Source organism: Crassostrea angulata, chromosome 3 (genome assembly GCF_025612915.1).
Source record: "Crassostrea angulata isolate pt1a10 chromosome 3, ASM2561291v2, whole genome shotgun sequence".
Taxonomy (NCBI): domain Eukaryota; kingdom Metazoa; phylum Mollusca; class Bivalvia; order Ostreida; family Ostreidae; genus Magallana; species Magallana angulata.
In genome coordinates, this window is record NC_069113.1 from 48,622,911 (window position 1) to 48,644,186 (window position 21,276).

General features: G+C 32.8%; 1 protein-coding gene across 1 annotated transcript in view; it reads right to left on the reverse strand.

Annotated features, from left to right (window-relative positions):
- Positions 1 to 2,596: 2,596 nt before the first annotated feature.
- LOC128176399 (organic cation transporter protein-like) overlaps positions 2,597 to 21,276 on the reverse strand; it is a 55,735-nt gene continuing 37,055 nt past the window's right edge. The window contains exons 2-10 of the mRNA XM_052842699.1: positions 12,285 to 12,480; positions 12,094 to 12,197; positions 10,747 to 10,901; positions 10,435 to 10,603; positions 9,745 to 9,969; positions 9,346 to 9,569; positions 4,485 to 4,666; positions 2,897 to 3,054; positions 2,597 to 2,764 (exon numbers count right to left, since the gene is read on the reverse strand). Coding sequence (XP_052698659.1) covers positions 2,695 to 2,764; positions 2,897 to 3,054; positions 4,485 to 4,666; positions 9,346 to 9,569; positions 9,745 to 9,969; positions 10,435 to 10,603; positions 10,747 to 10,901; positions 12,094 to 12,197; positions 12,285 to 12,480 — 1,483 coding nt within the window. The 3' untranslated portion in view covers positions 2,597 to 2,694. The remainder of the gene's footprint in view (positions 2,765 to 2,896; positions 3,055 to 4,484; positions 4,667 to 9,345; positions 9,570 to 9,744; positions 9,970 to 10,434; positions 10,604 to 10,746; positions 10,902 to 12,093; positions 12,198 to 12,284; positions 12,481 to 21,276) is intronic.

The following is a 21,276-nucleotide window of genomic DNA, read 5'->3' on the forward strand; positions in this document are numbered from 1 at the left end:
ACCACCTACCAATTGCGTTCCTTCTGGTATCGTACATCGACGACAACTAAATGTACAGCAACCCGGACGTAGGAGACCATCAACTCATCTTCATCTGTGAAACATGATGCGCAAACTCAGTGTTCTGTCCATTTGCAACTTGATGATTGAGTGAACTAAGTGGAAACGAGGACGTTTCATTTTAGAGGGGGGTAATGTTACGATTCCTGGGTTGAGACTATATCATCATTTGTGTTAATTATTTGTGTGTTGTTGTGACTTCCTTGTTTTATTTACATTGTTATATAAATCCTTTTATTCCATTGGAATACAGACTTGTTTACTTTCGTTCGGACTAACCGCCATGCCTGCGGTATATTACGGATATTGAGCCCGATGTTTAAAACTATTTAAACTCTTTATTACAAAATAATGACAATCGAAATGAACGATAATAATTGATGTTATTTAACTTTATGAATGGTAATTTTGTATTATAATGTAAAAATGTTAAATGTCATGTATTTTATGTCGGTACAACGTTATCATATAATTATTATGAGATAAAATGCGCCAAGTTAGTTGACGCTTATGACGTTGACGTTGTCAACGTCTCAGCATAAACATAACAAGTTAGGGCATAAAAAGACGGTGTTTTGAAAGCAAAGTTCAGTTGACGGTGAAGAGCAACTCGCTTGACAGTGGTATGTATTGACATTACCAAGTCTTTTAGCTATTACGGTAAAGTAATATAACTTTTGTATTAGGGCGTCCTGGATTGGTTCGTCGCTATACTTATAGGAGATAATAACGTTGTACCAACCGTACTGTATAATAGTAATAATTATACGTGTTTTTATATGGAACCATTCGTTCGTTGCAATAAATGGTAAAAACTTTATACGGAGTATTTATATTAGTTTCGGCAAATTGAATATAATAAGTGAACCAACGATTTCTATAAACTGTGACTAAAGTTAATTCTTTTTGAACCTTGACGCAAGATAATAATTAAACAGCGGCCCACAATTGAGTTTAAGCGTTTACCCGTACCCTCGGTTCGTTACAATATACATAATTATATGATCAATATTGTTTATGCATCTAATTACATTTACTTACTATTTTCAATAATTGAAATTAAATATTGATTGTATTCATTATTGTGAAAAATATATTTCTTGAGCATTTGTTTGCATTGAGTATACTGGTTGATTGAGCACTTGATTTTGTTAATTGTACAGCCATATGCCTGCTCACCAAGTGGGTGACCAAAATCGCCTATTGGTGTTCTGCTGTTGTTTTTAATAAAATATCGTTGTTTTAAGTTTACTTTATCCATCCTGTTTTAGTCGTCTTCGAGTATGTGGAAGTATTTTTGTTTGATCACTTTTATGAAACTGTCGGACAGGAAGGCAACCTTTATGAAACTGTCGGACAGGAAGGCAACCTCGACCTGGTTAATCTGGTTTAGAAAATTTATGAGGAACATTAAAGAATGTTTGTCTCCTATAACCCAATTTTACCGTCTATATATTAAGTTCTTTTGACATGACTTTAAATACATCTTTTGCATGCTTTATGAATAAATTGTCCATTATTTTTTTTTAAGCTATATCTCCGGTTGCACACCGATGACAGGTAAAATGCTCCATTTTGTCTAAAATATAAAAAATGATGTATCTTTAAATTATCTAAACCTTGCGATCCAGAACAATTTATTTATTCAGCATTCAATCCGGAATAAATTATTTATCTAAACTGTACTACTATTTAGCAGGTGCATGAAGTTATTGCTATTTTTATTCATAATGTATTAAAAGGACATTGAAATTATTTCATTTGGTTGCTTCTACCGTTGAATTTATATATGTTTAGTATTTAGATAAACACTTAGAACAAAGATATCAATAATTATATGCACATGTGCGTATCTAGAATTTGTTTTCCAGGAGGAGGGGGTTCCACGGATATTCAGTTTCCAGGGTAAGGAAGGTGGTTCTGAGGCATATTTTCGGTTATTTTACAATGTACAATTAAAAGCCCCCCCCCCCCCCCCCCCATTCTAGATCAGCGCCCGTTCACGTTTGCTGGTTGCTTCTTCGACAATACTTGGTATATTATTCTCGCCTGACGTTTCGCTTTAAACGATCTGCATAAGTCGTATGTGTCTTTGCAACGACATGATTTAAAAAAAATACAATCACTTTCTTGATAGATAGAAACACAATGTAATGCAGCAAAATTCTAAGGTACTTGATTGTATAAAAACACCGTTTTCTTCGGTGAAACAGAATTGGAATTTATTGTAAATTTGTTTTTATTTTGCAAAAATTTCACGCACCAATTGTCTCACTGTAAAAGCAAAATGACTGCCTTGATCATCCCTCCTTTCCTGTCCTAATTGCATCTGCACAAGTTTGCTACTGTTAATGGGGTTTTTTTTCAGATCACCTGTGTCACTATGATTAAATCTCTAGAATGAAACTTTATCAAATTGCCTATTGGAGATTTTCTTCTGTATGGGCTATAGTACTGAGATGAACGTTAAGACCTTTTGGATTTTTACTTTCATTCTAAGGAAAATGCGATCTGTGTGACTGTCGGGACCAGACACTGTGATTCAATTGTTTATATGTGGCATGAATAAAGCAAATATATATAAAGTTCACACAAGTTAAAGCTTCTAATTTTAAATAAAAAAAAATTAGCATTTTATAACTGTGAGGATTCACTGCTCGTATATTCAAGCTTCTCATTAGTTGAAAACATTTCTTTCTCGCACCTACAATATAAATAAAATCTCACTTCAATTGTTGTTCATATTTTTTGTACTTAATTTCGTTGTTTCTCTTGACTAAACTTTTCATTTATTATTGGTGTTCAAAATTCATAACTGATATACTGATTTCCATACTCATCACTGCTAATGTCGTCCTCGTGCTCTGCGTCCTTGACCTTTTCCAAGAGCTTACGACCCTTCGTCTCCGGAAGTTTAATAGACAGAGCTGCTACGATAATGGTTGAACCTCCAAATATTATCAAAGGAAGAGCTTCCCCAAATCTTCCGTCAGCCTGTAGTTTTGAAGAATAAAATAATTGATATATCTTCGATTATGCATTCAATACGGAAATGGGTGCATAATTTTATAGCACTCTCCGACAGTTATTCTGTTGCTAAAAAAATTTAAAATTTTTACCCCTTCCCCTTTCTAAACGAGTCTCAGATTTCTTTAATGTAAAGTGAATTTCGTCACAGATTTGTTATGAATTAACAAGGTTGAATTTAATAATTACAAAAAATTGGCTTTACGATAATGATGGCAAAAAATGACGAGTGCACTTATAGGCCCGAGTAAAAAGTAAAAGAAATAAATATGCAAAATTTAGCAAACTTTTTCATCTCACATAATCTATTGATATTTGAACCATGAGAATCAACGACTGTAAGCGCTGAATTTAGTGTATATAGTAATCACTAAGCTTTAAAACAAAGTAGGGGTCAGTTGACATTTTTGATTTTATATAGTTTATTACGAAAAAAAAGCAATTTGTTGATATTTCCTACATTAAAATGGGACTGAAACAGGTTCCATTGTTTATGGCTTGAGTGCAATCGTTCTTTTGTTTAAATATATAGTGTTGCTAAATTAAAATAAAAGAACATACATGTATGTAACCTTAATAAATAAATTGCATATGCAGAATACCTTTTAAATTAATGATAAGTCAATAAATGAAAAATAAAACAATTGTTAAAAATTAAATGAAAGTGATTTATATACTGAGTATGTGAAAGACATCTTCAAATATGTTTAAATTGCACATATTTCATCTTTATACGAGTTATCAGTTTGTATTTCCTCGTTAAATTTTTTAATATTTAGATGGAAATTCATTTACATGTATCTTAAAATAAAATTTCTTTTAAGTACATAACATAGTAACTTTATCGTTGAAAATCGCTCACTTTCGGCGCACTTTTGTACTTTTTTTAGATTGTAACAATCTTCAGAATTTGCCTTATCATTCATGTAGCTCTCATCCTCGACCGGCAAAATTAACATAAATTGTAAAAGTGGTTGTAATTTCTGTTTTGCAAAGTATATCGTTGTGTGAGCATTTCTTGGAAATGTTTTCAAAATTCTGTTTGTTGTCAATAAAAATTGCCTGATATATTTTAGTATTATGATTAAGTCACCGTCAGGATTGATGTTCATATTCTTCAGCAAAGTAATATTGTCACGTTTTGGTTTTCAGCAATTGTTTCCCTATGCACGCTCACAAGAAACATGAATGAAGATAAAAATGCTTTGTTCACTGTTTTCTTTGGGCACGAATGATAAATGCAAATGATCAATTTATAACATGATAGCAAATGTAGATCAATAATTAAAAATTTTAATTAAATTTAGAAACAATAGTTGGCTGCAGAATATGGAGGTAGAAGTCTGAAGGAATACATGTATACAAAAGAAAGATACAATCCCCACTCTTATACTAACTAAATGGTATATATATGGAGAAAGTGTTGCCCCGACTCGCGCTCCAACTCCACAGAAGCCTAGAATGAAACTTCGAACTACAGTAGGGAACAGCTCTCCGGTGTAAATGTAGATTTCACCAATAGCAGCCGAGATTCCAAACTTCCCGATCATAGCGAATGCAACCAAAAGCCAGGTGTAAGCTAAAATCAGATCCAGAGTAGTATGATAAATGTGGCCCTAGCTTGACCCTTGATTCTAATATGTATGTTTATATATGTTATCACTGGAGTTCTTATTCCATGAATAGTACCATGACTGAATCCTTTAATGCTTCTACATGTAGGAATTGTATAATTATATTTACATCTACCGAGTATGATTCCCTCTATTTCTTGCGGAAATTAAACTTATAGTTAATTCATAGCTCTATTGAAACAGCCAGACTGAAATCGTTCATCGATTAGTCGAAACCCACAGCGTTCGAAAAAAAAATCACGGACTCCACGAAATAATAACTGTATACAGGATTATAATCACCCGCGTAATTTTCGCCCTTCTCCACTTGCCAATAGTTTCGCCCCTTTAAAATTCGTCCTTACACAGTTGTGTTTTCAGGGAGATCATTTGAGACATTGAAAATCGCCCAGTCTTTAATTTGCCCCGCTGAGGCCAAAAGGGGCGAAAATTAAACAGTCGAATATTTCCCGGATTACAGTATAATCATGTCAGACTCAAATTCTTATGAAAGGTGATTTGGCTGTTTCTTTTAGCTAATGTACTGATGTACATTAACTAATTTTACCTTCTTTTCACAATCAATTTAACAAGGGCACCGCTAAGCGGAGCACCCCCTCGCGACATGAGTTATTGTGTGTGAATGCATTATTTAGGAATATATAGTTATGTAAATGTAAATGAGAAGACCACATTCAACTAACCCTCCATTACTTCAAAAACTACGTTTTCTTTACCTGTACTAGATTTAAATCCAAAAAATATCAAGTTGTTGATTTGAACTGCTAATTTTCACTTTGGTTTAAAAGAAATGAAGCGGAAGTTGTCATTGTCAAATCGTACATAAGATTTCTGTTTAAAATTGTGTTATTTTAACGATATATCAAAAAGTACTCAATTAATTGACCTGAAAACTACCAGGCTTTGTCCTTTTACATGTACCATGCCAAATAGGTATACGAAGTTTGATAAATTTCCGTGCAAGGGTTTTCTTTAACTTGCTTCCAAGCTCAACACACATACACACGCACAGCAGCGATGCTATATCCCCTTCGCAACAAGTTGCGCGAGGGGATAATAACAATCATTCAAACTCACATTAAGCTCGTAACGTTGTTCTGTCACGCTACTTTCGCTTTGGGTGATTGATAACTCTTACTCAAAAATTTCGATTGATAACTCGTATACAAAGTTGATTATGACATTGATTTAATGAAATAATAATTTGTAATAGTACTAGTATTAATGCTTTGGAAAGGCACATGCATTTTTTATTTGTTATTTTACAGAAGTGTGCAATCTATGATAAATATTTTTAGTTTTGAACGAATTTTGTCATAATGTATGCCCCCTCCTTTACAATGGTGTAATTTTATCTAAGTTTTTGCATAAAAATTTGACCAATTAATATGACATTGCATTTGTTTTCATCTTTTACAATGAGGCATATTTGTGCAAAGGTTGAGGAAATTCTATTGGAAGGGTTTTTTTTTTTAATTTACAAGAAATTGAAATGGAGTGCACCCACACATATACATACATACATACATACACAAATACGAACACCCACACGCACGGTAGCGATGCTATATCCCCTTCGCAACAAGTTGCGCGAGGGGATAATAATGTGTTAAAGCTGCTTGGTCCGATTTTTTTGTTATTACAGTATCAAATTGTTTTCTATACAAACCATTTATCTTAGAAAGTTATGGACTTACTCCTATTTACACCAGCAGAATCAGTCTCCTTTCAAAGTTAGAAATATTCAAAGTAAATAAAAATAATTTCTTTTTGGGCAAACGAAAAAACAAACCAACATGCATCACGGGATTGTTTAGAAAAGGACACCGTTTGGTTTCGTCCCCCTGAATAATTGGGGTTATTCAACCGATTGTAAAGAAAGCAAACTTCAGAAATATTAGCGAACAAAACGTACACATGTTTATTTGTAATTTGTCTGATCATTTCGACCTTTATTTAAAGCGATGTCAAATTCGTAATACAACCATACCCGTCTCGTCGTCAGGGGTAAACTTTAACATGAGGCGAAATAACGCGGTACCCTTTTAAGTCATTTGTTTTGTTAGCAAATTTTGTATGTAGTTTTCTTTATTGAAATTTGGCTTAATTGACTGGGAAAACTAATGTCTATGCAATGCAATGTCTATTATTATACATATACTTAGCATAACCATTGTTTAATGCGGGCATAAAATTTGATATAAAATCGGACCAAGCAGCTTTAAAGAAATATGTAAATAAAACCAATAAAATGCTTTCCTTGATGATTCATGGAGGTAGCGATCATTGCAGAAAAAATTTATGTAACCCGCGGGTTATGTATTTCTTCTGCATTGTTGCCACCTTCATATCGCGCATGAATTACCAAAGAAAGCATGTTTATGTTTAAATAATTTACTTAATATATGCGTTGTCAGTAGACAAGCAGGAAACTAAATTTTATCTCCATTTTGCATAGAACTTTTTTTTTACAGAAATAATTCAGCGCTTTCAATTTTAATTTACATTTTACTTTAAATGTCTTAAAAGGTTAATGGATAATAGAATATATATGAAATCCTTATTTTTACAAGAATAGAATTCCTGGGTCCCCCGCCGGTCAAGCAGTATACTAGTATACTGTATATGAAATTGCAATATTTTCAAACATTCAGGCTGTTCCAGAATTAAATGTGTGTGTGTGGGGGGGGGGGAACATTTTTTTTACCCCCACCACCCATTTTTTTTTTCTATTTTTCCTGTCGCAAGTATATACAAAATACTACAATCTAAAAGAACTTGACCAAAGTATTACTGGTATAAACATTTGGTATAAATTTAATGAAAATCCGTCAAAATTTGTAGACATGAGAGCGCTTACAAGGTCACAAAGTCCCATAACTCCAACAAAAAGTATCAACCAATGCCGATTTTCGAACTTGACCAAGGTAATAGTGGTATAAACATTTGGTATAAATTTAATGATAATCCGTCAAAATTTGTAGGCATGAGAGCGCTTACAAAAAAGTGTGACGGACGGACGCACGGACGGACACCCGGCATTTCTATGTCCCCGCTCCGCGTTGCGGCGGGGGACAAAAAAAATTATATCACCAGAATACTGTAAAAATACCAATATTCATACTGGTCCAATATTTCAGAGAACTGTGAGCGTAATATTTATTAGTAATAGAAAACAAAAATTAAATCTGTTGTTTCATGACAACCAGTAGTTCAGTTCAAGTTCAGTTAAATGAACATAGACATAAATATAAGACTCGAGCTTTGTTTACATAACAATGAAATCTTTCCTCTGTATATCGTTTGTAACTTGACTTTCAACATTTAAATTTTAGTAAATCATTCAAAATGCACAGGTAAAACATTTTATGCATGTCGAAAAAAAAAACCAAAATTTTATCTCAAATACTGTCTAGGTTCCTTTATTGCATCTTTTGTCATAAAGTTGTGGTCATACCTACATTCTTTAAAAAGGTTTTAAAAAGAGGTAAAACACCAAGTTAACTGCCCATCTGAGCAACCTTTTTCCAAATTTCATAAAACTTCCATTTCCAATTAACGTCATGACATTTTTCTGAGATGCTATTGATCAAATGAAAACATTTATAAGGTCTGTTTATGGATTACTTAGGATGCCCTTGATAAACCGACGCTGGTTAACAAATCAGGGCTTAAAACTTCACGAGATACGCATCCCTCCCAAAATCAAACGGCCACGGTTCTTGCTACTGTATTACATGGACATGTATAAGGCTCGCAATAAAACGATTGGTTATACAATACCTACATTGCTCTAAGACTCTCTGAAGAGTATAATCACATCATGTATTTACTGGCACGTGACCTGCGAGGTAAATTTTAATTCATATAAACAACAAATTCAAAATAGATTGGCAATTTACAAACTGTTACAGAGTGTAAGCTACCATGAAATGTACAAAATTCATTTATTCCGATATTACACTTTTAGGGGTTACTAAATGATCGTTTGTATTTATAAGACGGCAACGCGGTCTGGCCATATACGCGAGCCCGGCTCGCGGCAGGTCTCGACCATCAAAAGCGTGCCATGGAAAAACTCTTGGAATTATAATACATTTTTCCCTAATTTTTTTCCGATTCAGAAGATGCATGTTATCCTTTGTTTTCATGAATTATTTTTTTAGTTACGTTAAAGTTTCAAAATTCAGAGAATTTAAAACTATTTATTACAATTTAAATTGTTATAGATAGTTTTAAATTTTCTGAATTTTAAAACTTTAATATAACATTTATATATTTCCCTTCTCTTTATAAAGGTAGTGACAATTCGTTTGAAACTCAAAAGTTTTTCCAGTATTAATTTGCAAGTTAGAAATGAATTATGTGTTTCTGGAAAAGTAAAACATGTTTGCTGTTTATAGGTGAATGACAGACAGAAAGTGCTCAGAAATCCTCATTTAATTTTTCATCTATTTATTGTCATAAATGGGAAAGTTTGCATCTTGAGTTTATACAACTTTACTATTTCTGAAAATATATATAAATTAATATGAATTATGTTGCGTGTTTCTGGAAAAGTAAAACATGTAAGATTAGGAATGATGAAAAGAAGAAAATTTTGAATTTTTATACTTGCACGTACATGAATCTAAGAACAGCGCAGGCAAAATAGATAGCAAACAGCCAAATCCGCTTCCAAACATCACTGTTAAGTGCAGGGGTTTTCTACCCGTCTTGTTCATCACGAAACAGAGAAGATAACCAAGTCCTTCGACAGTCACTCCAACTAAGAAGTTAACGTACAAGTTCCCATCAAGCTTTCCCATGTTTATGGTAAGACCGTAGTAGATGAACGATATAACAAACCTAAGGAGAGACATAGGACAAGGTGTTATATTTTCATTTAATTGAGATTTTTATACCAAAATGATTAAATTAAAAATGCACAATGACTTCACACAATATACGAGTCAAAACAGTGTTTTATACCTTAGGCTTACAACTCAAGTTTAATATTATACGATATTTATAATAATTTTACCAATTCATCAGCATAATGCAGGACCGGATCACAAGTTTTGGAGTTCTGATCAGTTCCTTTATAATTTTCAGAATCCCGTCATCGTGTCCAACGTTGACATTGGAGCAGTTGCTTTCGTCGAGTTCGACTTTGTTTACCTTGGCAGCGTATCGGAGAATTTTCAGAGCCTCTCGATAGCGTTGTCGGGAGATCAACCAACGAGGTGATTCTGGCAAGACCTTAGGCCTAAATAAACAAAAGACAACAAGTGATGTCCTTCACATTGAATAGCGGTCATCTTATTTCAAAATAACCATCATAGTGATTTCCGATTGTTGTCTCAATTTACCTCTATGGAAGGTATGGAAAAAAAAATGAAAAGCCTTTTTCGTTAAGCTACCAAAGCGATACATATGTCAAGTTGACAAGATGTTCTTGGCCTACATCGTTTTTCTGAGTAAATGTATGAAATTTATTTCTGTCTTAACTTCCATTATGTTTAACAGAACTATGCATTCTTATTGTGAGTGGTGTCATTCTATATGTGCATGTTGTTCTATAATTAAAAATAAATATAATGAACAAACACAAAAAGCGACTTCATGTGGTTATAACGCTTTTTATAATTATAAAAAGTGATGGGCTAATATAACAAACCCTGAACACACTTTGACGAAATAAGTCTTGTAAGAGTTTAAAAAGGATACCTACCACCAATATATTAAAGGAATGACCATAGGAACAGCCAGTGTGAATTGTAGCCATTTCCAGTCTCGAATGAAGTATCCAAGTAAGAGAAGAATATACTCGCCTAGGCAATATACTAACAGGATACAAGTACCGGATATTATGCGATGTTTTGGCCCGACAAACTCCATAGCTGCCAAATGTTTAATGTGTTATAAAGTTGCATTATAGTTACTTTATCAAAACATTTTTACCCAAACTTTCGAAAACAAATCTCTATCATATAAGTAATCCATTTAACAAAATATACCGTTAAACAAACCCAAAAGGACTTGCCTATAATGAAAGACGCCATGTAAAGACAGTTTCCGCAAAAACCATCGAAGAATCGACAAACAGAAAACATGAATACACTGGTGGAGAATGGCATAGCAATATTGGCGATGAAGGTAAGGGATGTGCTTATACAGACCATGTACCGGCGGCCCACTCTATAAAAACAGTACAATAAAATATATTAACACCAACAGCTAACCGCGTGGAGCAGATGCATTGAGTATTTAGTCATTTTTCCAAAAAAAAAAATCTGAAGCGTTGTAAATAAAGGGTCAAGCATAGATGTGAAAAACTTTTTTTTCAATAGAATTATTATAAATCCAATATATAACTGATTGAAATTACAAATGTTGTGATTCCAACCTAAAGATAAGACTATTAATCTGTTATTATTTGTATTACTGCACAGTCCTTACAAAAACTATTAAAATTAAACAAAAAAATACTAAGATAGTGTTTTTTGAATTGAAATTTTAAAAAAAAAACGCCATTAAAACCAGTAAAAATGAGATTTATACTATATGTACGTCATTGTAGCTCTTTTAATTAATTTATATAATTACAATGATACACATTAACCTATGATCTCTTTAGCCTTTTAAGCCCTGTTTAGTTAAAATATCCCATAGTAAACTTAACATGAGTATTTGTAATCCTTCTTTATAACTGTTCATTACACAGACACTAGGTTTGGTTTTATATTATCATTTACTGTTCATTACAAATACACATGGTTTGTTTTATATTATCATTTACTCATGTAGTGTAATGTTTACCCAAGATATCAGATTTAAAGTTTCGTTAAGTTTCACTTTATACTAAATATATCACTATTTTCAGTTTTCTTCAACAAAAACTCATCTGGAAAACCAAAGTCATTATATCTCTCATTTGTTTGAACAGTATGAAATCATTTTTAAAACACCCTGAAAAGTCGTTTTACAATACAAATTTTATCTTTTTGCAAAAAGGGCTTTAAGTCAACTTTGGAATTATCTTAAACTTACACTAAAATTGCTTTTGTTTTCCATTAATGTTGTAATTGTTAGTTTAAATTTGACAAATTTTTTCATGTTTGATATATTTTATTAAGATTTTTAAAACGAAATATGAATAGTAATTTAGTTCTGTACGAAATGACTGTTAAACTTTTATTAGTTATGTACATGTATATTTCTACGTAAATAATAGGTACGTAAATTGGCATTTATTTTCATAACAAAATATTTCAGAACCATATTCAGACAATGATACTCGAATAAAACCTATAAGTGCAGCAATACATCCATACTGTACCTTAAGTCCATACTGTATGACTTTATTATGGATAGGCAAATAATTACTTACATGTCACCTAATGGAAGGAACACGACGGTTGATACTACTGTTCCAATGAAATACGCCATGACAGCATGGGACCGCATCAACTTCTGGTCACAGACCAAGTTAAACTACAACACATTTTTATAAATTGATCCTTTCTTGAAAACAATCGATCATGATGACACTTTATCCTTAATTTAAAGACATGTGTCTACCTGTGAATTGACAGTATTGGTAAACATGGAACGGTCGTACACCCAGTCAGTACATTTCTCCAGTGAACCGTTTTTGACCACCAGACATTGTTCATAGTCACCGTCTGCCTTTAGGGGTATGGATAAGTTAATCAAATATTTGTGGTAATCATTTTGGATTTCAAACGTGTCGTTTGGTAGGCCAGGAACCCGACATCTGCAAAAAAACGTCATGTCATTAAAGATTAAAACGGTCGTATAGGCTGACTCAAAACGTTTCTGTTTATGTCTGATGTATTGAATTTACTCAAAAAGCACAATGCATACAAAGCACGTATATTATAATATAATATTTATCTAAATTATAACCACAATAGCTCCTTTTGGACAAAGATAAAGTACGTTTAACTTAATGTATCTAAATGTTTGATGTAGGGCAGAGCGGATCAGAAACCCTTGACTTGGGAAGATGACATGTTGTATACTTGAATTATATGAGGTCTTTAATGTTCTTTTTTTTAAATATTATTTATTATTCAATTTTTATACAGATAACAATAATTCATAAACAATACAGGAATAAGTTAGGACAAGAATAGAATTCCTGGGTCCCCCACCAGTCAAGCAGTATACTTGTATCGACAAAGGCTGATTTAGGATCTTGACCAAGGTATTAGTGGTATAAACATTTGGTATAATTTTATTGAAAATCCGTCAAAATTTGTAGGCATGAGAGCGCTTACGAGGTCAATTTTTGGATAAAACGGAGTCATTATTGTGGTCAAAGTCCCATAACTCCAACAAAAAGTATCGACCAATGCTGATTTTCGAAACTTGACCGAAGTATTAGTGGTATAAACATTTGGTATAAATTTAATGAAAATCCGTCAAAATGTGTAGGCATGAGAGCGCTTACAAGGTCAATTTTTTGATAAAACAGAGTCATTGTTGTGGTCAAAGTCCCATAACTCCAACAAAAAGTATCGACCAATGCAGATTTTCGAACTTGACCAAGGTAATAGTGGTACATGTATAAACATTTGGTATAAATTTAATGAAAATCCGTCAAAATTTGTAGGCATGAGAGCGCTTACAAAAAAGTGTGACGGACGGACACGGACGCACGGACGGACGCCCGGCATTTCTATGTCCCCACTCCGCGTTGCGGCGGGGGACAAAAACATAAATCTAGACTTGACGATTAATACATAGATATATTGTATATTCAGTCGAATATATTTTGTTTTCAAACAATGAATATACATATATTGGATAAATTGTATTTTAACAAACAATTGCATTGTATAAGTATATGTTTAATATATAAGTACTCTGATACTATTTGACAATTATGGTCCACCAGGGTCCTTACAACACAAAAAGTCCAAACACTCCCCAGTGGACGATGCTACATGAGACTGTTCTCTCAAAGTAGCTTTATAGAATTACAAATTAAAAACATGTAAGTACATTTATATATCACAATGCATCAGCAAATTTTGAGAAAAGACGTTTGTCACATTTCATAAGACGTAACATAGAAGAATCCCCCTTGTCCCTTGACCATTTACTTAAATATGCATTGATGCAGAGAATATTATGGAGCCTTTTGTAATTAAATTCAGCTATTTTATTGTCATTTATAACTTTTCTCGTGTATATATTTTCCATAGATTTGAATCATTTACCGGTATTGCAAACTCTTGAGAATGTTCTAAATACAGAACAGTTGGAAAGAAGTTACAATTAACTAGTGGGTATTGTTTTTTTATACAAAAAAACACATGTCTCCCCTTCTCCCCAAGGATTGTAATATGGGGCAAATTTAATAAGTGAAAAAGAATGAAGTCAGCTATATGTTAGATATCATCCATATATGATACAGTTTGGAAAATGAATTAACTTGAGACACAAGATTGGTCAAGGTCAAAAATTATGGAAGCGTGCACTCCTTCTCAATACCATCTACCTATGTTCCAAGTTTGAAGCCTTAATGTCAAAAGGTATCCAAGTTACCACCCAGACAAAATTTAATTATTTTTTCTCAAGTTGACCTTGAGTAAAACAAGGTCAAGGTCAAATGTTTATCAATAGTACACCTCAGTGTATTATAATTGTTCTTTGTGTAAAGTTTGAAGTCCTTCTGTCAAAGAATATTTAGGAGGTGAACAATGAAGTTTTTTCTAATTTGACCTTGAAATAAAATTTTTAGGTCAAGGTCAAACATTTTGGTAAGGTTGAACTGGACTATATACCATCTATGTATGATACAAGTTAAAAGATTGTATAATTAAGGAGTCTTGTGTTATGGTCCGGACTATATTTTTTATAAAACGCTTGACCTTGAAGAAGATAATAGGTCAAGGTCAAAAATGTTGATGGTGTGCACTTCTTCTCAATACCATCTAGCTATGTTCCAAGTTTGAAGCCTTAATGTCAAAGGGTATCTAAGTTACCACCCAGACAAAATTTAATTATTTTTTCTCAACTTGACCTTGAGTAAAACAAGGTCAAGGTCAAATGTTTATCAATAGTACACCTCAGTGTATTATAATTGTTCTTTGTGTAAAGTTTGAAGTCCTTCTGTCAAAGAATATTTAGGAGGTGAACAATGAAGTTTTTTCTAATTTGACCTTGAAATGAAATTTTTAGGTCAAGGTCAAAAATTTTGGTAAGGTTCAACTGGACTATATACCATCTATGTATGATACAAGTTAAAAGATTGTATGATTAAGGAGTCTTGTGTTATGGTCCGGACTATATTTTTTATAAAACTCTTGACCTTGAAGAAGATAATAGGTCAAGGTCAAAAATTTTGATGGCGTGCACTTCTTCTCAATACCATCTAGCTATGTTCCAAGTTTGAAGTCTTAATGTCAAAAGGTATCTAAGTTACCACCCAGACAAAACTTAATTATTTTTTCTCAAGTTGACCTTGAGTAAAACAAGGTCAAGGTCAAATGTTTATCAATAGTACACCTCAGTGTATTATAATTGTTCTTTGTGTAAAGTTTGAAGTCCTTCTGTCAAAGAATATTTAGGAGGTGAACAATGAAGTTTTTTCTGATTTGACCTTGAAATAAAAATTTTAGGTCAAGGTCAAAAATTTTGGTAAGGTTCAACTGGACTATATACCATCTATCTATGATACAAGTTAAAAGTTTGTATGTTTAAGGAATCTTGTGTTATAGTCCAAACTCTATTTTTTTATAAAACGCTTGACCTTGAAAAAGAAAATAGGTCAAGGTCAAAAATTTTGATGGCGTGCACTCCTTCTTAATACCATCTACCTATGTTCCAAGTTTGAAGTCTCAATGTCAAAGGGTATTTAAGTTACGGCTTGGACAAATTTGGATGAAGAAAAATAAGAAGAACTAGAGCAAAGCTCGTTGCAAAGCAACGAGTGGGTCTTCTGTTAATGTCGGAAGTAAAGCTGGAAGTTTCTGTAAGAAGCAGAGCTCTTAAACCATTAACAAGAGTAACTAAAATAAAAAGATGAAAAAATCGAATTATTCCTGGTACGACTTAACAAAATCCGAATGATTTTAAGTACGACTTAACAAACACCTTTCCGATTTCAAGAACGACTTAACAAAAAAAAATCCGAATTGTTCAAGTACGACTTAACAATTATTTTTGGTACGAGTTAATTTTACTTTTAACATTTCGCTTTTTTTTAAACCAAGGACGCGGAATAAAAATTTCCGGAAAAATCAATTTTTAAACCCCGATATCTCTGTAATGCGTCGTTCGATTTTAAAATGGCTTTCAGTGTTAGATTCAGCTTGATAAGCTCTATAAAACACATATTCATTTTTGATTTGATCAGAAAATTCATTTTTTCGAAAAATTTGTTTCACTTCCGGTTTCGACCGGAAGTGACAGATTTTCATTTCGAGCCTTATTACAGAGGTAAATCGATCAAATCATAACCATTGAAAATTTCAATCCTCTATCTTAAAGCGTTTTTGAGAAAAGTCCGGGACAAAATGACTTTTTGAAATTTTTAAAAATGACGTCACGTCAAAACGGGGATGACGTTCTCTTTAAAACTTTTACATTTTTGAGGGACGCCAACTTGCAACAATCTCTGAAAATTTCATCAAAATCGGTTAAAAACCTTTTGAGTTATGAGGCAAAAAAGGAGTCAGAAGAAAAGAAAAAGAATAATAATAATAACTAGACACGATCTCGTTGCGAGCAACGAGGGGGTCTTCCGTACGATTTTTAGAAGAAAATATGACATCATCAACTTTGATTTTCGACAACAAAACATGATATGGAAAAAGGAGTGAAGTACTAATGCTTTAATGTATCGCTTTTTTAAAAGTTCTATTACATTGCTTTTTAAAATACTTGCATTTCTTCCAATTAAGATTGAAAAGATAAAGCTTGTTTACATCTGGTCCCTAAAAACCCTAATTGGGTAACGCAAGAGCAAATCATTATATTGTTAAAATATATAAATGTATTTTACCTAATCTAGCTTTAATAACCTTTCACAAGATGGCTCTCATTAAAGTGCTATAGATAAACATTATTAGAGCCCTTTGATCCCCTAATTTAAGGGACCAGCCCCTTTTTCTTGGAATCAAATGAAAGGACATTTAATTCTGAACACATTTTGTCAACAAGTGTTTAAAAGTTCGTTACTGTTCTGGAGATATATGAGAAAGAAGGTTTAAGGGGCCGATCCCTTATCTCCTTATAGGGGCCGTTAAACGAAAATTTGAAGGTTGCATATTGCTAAGAACATCATTTTGAAGAACTTTTCTTCTTTACTGCATTTTAAAATATTTCTCCTTTCTGACATATGAATGAGATATTCTGGAGATATATGAGAAAGAAGGTTTTAGGGGCCGATCCCTTATCCCTTTAAAGGGGCCGTTTAACGTAATTTTGAAGGTTGCACATTGTTAAGAACATCATTTTAAACAACTTTTCTTCTGCATTGCATTACAAAATAGTTTTCCTATCTAAGATATGGGTGATCAAAATTATGGATTATTGGCCTCTAAAAACCCTTAATTACGTAACACATAATAAAATCATTACATTGCTGGATACATAACTGTGAGATAAACATATTTGCTTCTATAACCTTTCACAAAATATCTCTAAGTAAACGGCTACAGATTGAAGACTTTGGAGCCCTTTGGTCCCCTTTTTTGAGGGGCCAGCCCCTTTTTCTTGATATTACATGAAAGGTCATTTAATTCTTAACAAATTTTGTTCAACAAGTGTTTAGAAAATCGTTACCATTTTGGAGATATATGAGAAAGAAGGTTTTAGGGGCCGATCCCTTATCTCCTTATAGGGGCCGTTTAACGAAATTTGAAGGTAGCATACACTACTGGCTCTAAAAAGTACTGAAAGTGCCATTTTTTACTGATAATTTCTGATATTTACTGATATTGTACTGTTAGTGCTGAGAATTGCTGATATTTACTGATAATTTTACTGCTGTTACTGATAATTGCTGTTGGTTCTGATATTTACTGATATTTACTGATGCTTTTGCTGTGAGCTCTGATAATTACTGATATTTACTGAGATTTACTGTTGGTACTGAGAATTGCTGATAATTACTGAGAATTACAGGCAGGGGATTTTTATGAGATTCATTTTAATTACTGTAACATGCAAATTATATTTATTTAAAATTATCGGTAAACAAATACCGGGCATTTTTTAAAAAGAAATATGTAAGATCTAACTAAAGTTTTATCAACAGTAACTTCTTTTTTACAACCACAAAAATTATATTTGATTATTCTTCTTATAATCTGCTTATTTATTTCAATGCATATTTTTTCTGTTTGTTCTTGTTCTAAGTTTTATTTTAGCTGATTAACACAATTCAGCACATAAATAAATGAATGTAGAAATTGCAGAATTGCTGTATATCCTATCCCCGTGCGCCAACCCACTCGATACTACAGTGTTACATTGTATATATAGAACAATCCATAGTAAAGAAAAAAATTATAAAGATTTTAACCACTTTATGTAATTGATAAACATCTATTTAATGATTCTAAATTTTGAGCGATCAACTCTTTAATTGGACCGTGTTAAATATTTATAATTATAAACTTAAGATGTTTTTATCCCGGCCATAATCACTAATTTTGTTTTCCAAATAAAATCAAACACTTTTGTTTCACATTGTATTTCCCGGCCATTTATATTTGTTTATTCTGAGGCTGCAAGACATATATACAGGTGGACAATTTTCACACCTTGCCACGGTCACTCTGTCGTGTATATATTCTGAGCGCTGTCTGTTAGTTCTGAGGGTTTTCTTGATCCCAGACATACAAAAGAATCTTTTCAGCGACTGCCAGACATATACACAGGTGGTCAATTTTCACACCTTGCCGTGGTCACCCTGTCGTGTGTATAGTCCGAGTGCTCTCTGTTAGTTCTGAGGTTTTTCTTAATCCCAGACATACAAAATATTTGTTTCTGGTTGCTAATTAGGCGTGGATATTAAATAATATCTAAGCGTTCATAGATTAAGGAAAATCAGTTAAATTGTGTGTCTTCTTTTCAAAATTATATAGCCGCTGGTCATATAACCGCATACAAGTGCATGAATAAAGTATTAATGAGAGAGAGAGAGAGAGAGAGAGAGAGAGAGAGAGAGAGAGAGAGAGAGAGAGAGAGAGATGTTTTCAATCAAATCGCTGTTGCAACCGGTGGTTATGATACTGTAATGGGATATAATCATGCTTATACCTTTCTGCATTGACGTCTCAAAATACGTTATAATAGATTATGTGAGAGAGAGAGAGAGAGAGAGAGAGAGAGAGAGAGAGAGAGCATGATAAGCCGTAACACTTTTTCACTATATTAAGCTGGTGTTCTTTGTAGTCTTAGAATAGTTTACACTCGAAATCTGTGTTTGAAATGGCGGTTGTGATGCTGAAATAGAACTTTATCGTGCTAATGCCGTTATGCCATTTTGACTCGGAAACTCAAATTTTAGGACTAGATAATATATGCGAGCAAGAGAGAGAGAGAGAGAGAGAGAGAGAGCAGGGTGGGCAGATTTACAATAATAGAACTAGATCATGACAACATTACTTAGCCGTGCAACAGAAGATATATTACATATGTATTAAAAGAGAAAGAGTGAAAGGTCGGACAATAAAAATTATTCTTCGCCGATTGTTACCTATTTTGATTTCAGCAAATGGTAGGAGAGAGAGAGAGAGAGAGAGAGAGAGAGAGAGAGAGAGAGAGAGAGATTATTTATCCAACTTTTTTTAATCAATTGAATGCGGAACAAATAAGATGATGAATATGAAAATCATTCTTATACGTTATTTATATTGTTGTCAATAAAAGTAATACTTTTCTCTTTGAATAAATATTCTCAAGATCATGGATTCCTGTATACGGATATTACGTAATGTCATACACAAGGTGCCAGACTGACAATTTACAAGGTTGAATTGCGACATTCAAACCTCTTGATCTGCTGAAAGTATGAATACTATACACAGATACTGCCTCGCTAATCTTTCTGTGAAGTAAAACCTCAAAGACATTATAAAGTCCTGACCGGGTATCTCTCTATTTTGAAAAGAAAAATAATCATGTTAAGAATTATGGGGTTTTTCATTGTTGAAAAAAAAATGTCCACCGCATTTAGAAATTAAAATTTTTCTGGTGTCTGCCTTAAGTTTAAGTACCAAATTTTGACCGGCTTTCTAATATTGTCTAAAATGTGATCTGTGAGTTTCCGAAGTTCAAAAGAAGCTAAATATCAAATAAATAAAACTTAAGAATATATAATCAAATAAATTGTGTTAAATCTTAAATATGTGTTATTTAATAATTAAAAGACGATGTTGTGGGCCTTAAAATTTTTTCAGTAATTATTAGCAATTCTCAGTACCAACAGTAAATCTCAGTAAATATCAGTAATTATCAGAGCTCACAGCAAAAGCATCAGTAAATATCAGTAAATATCAGAACCAACAGCAATTATCAGTAACAGCAGTAAAATTATCAGTAAATATCAGCAATTCTCAGCACTAACAGTACAATATCAGTAAATATCAGAAATTATCAGTAAAAAATGGCACTTTCAGTACTTTTTAGAGCCAGTAGTGATATTGTTTAAAACATTAATTTGAACAACTTTTCTTCTAATTTGCACTACAAAATATTTTTCCTTTCTGAGATATGGATGATCAAAATTTTGGACTTTTGGCCCCTAAAAACCCTTAATTACGTAACACATAATAAAATCATTACATTGCTTGGATACATAACTGTGAGATAAACATATTTGCTTCTATAACCTTTCACAAAATATTTCTCAGTAAAGGGCTACAGATTGAAGACTTTGGAGCCCTTTGGTCCCCTTATTTGAGGGGCCAGCCCCTTTTTCTTGATATTAAATGAAAGGACATTTAATTCTTAACAAATTTTGTTCAACAAGTGTTTAGAAAATCGTTACCGTTTAGGAGATATAGGAGAAAGAAGGTTTTAGGGGCCGATCCCTTATCTCCTTATAGGGGCCGTTTAACGAAATTTGAAGGTAGCATACTGTAAAGAACATTAATTTGAACAACTTTTCTTCTGTATTGCATTACAAAATATTTTTCCTTTCTGAGATATGGGTGATCAAAATTTTGGACTTTTGGCCCCTAAAAACCCTTAATTACGTAACACATAATAAAATCATTACATTGCTTGAATACATAACATTGAGATAAACATATTTGCTTCTATAATTTATTACAAAATATCCCTTGGTAAAGAGTTACGGGTAAAAGATTTTAGAGCCCTTTAGGTCCCTAATTTGAGAGGCCAGCCCCTTTTTCTTGATATCAGCTGAAAGATGTTGTAAATATAAACTTTTTTTACATTACATGTTTTAACAAAATATTTTCCAGAAAAGAGATAAAGAGAGAAAAGCACAAAAATTAACGACGCTTTTTAATGTCCATTTTCGAGCCATAGCGAGCTTTGGCGCCAATAGTGCTAAACATACAAA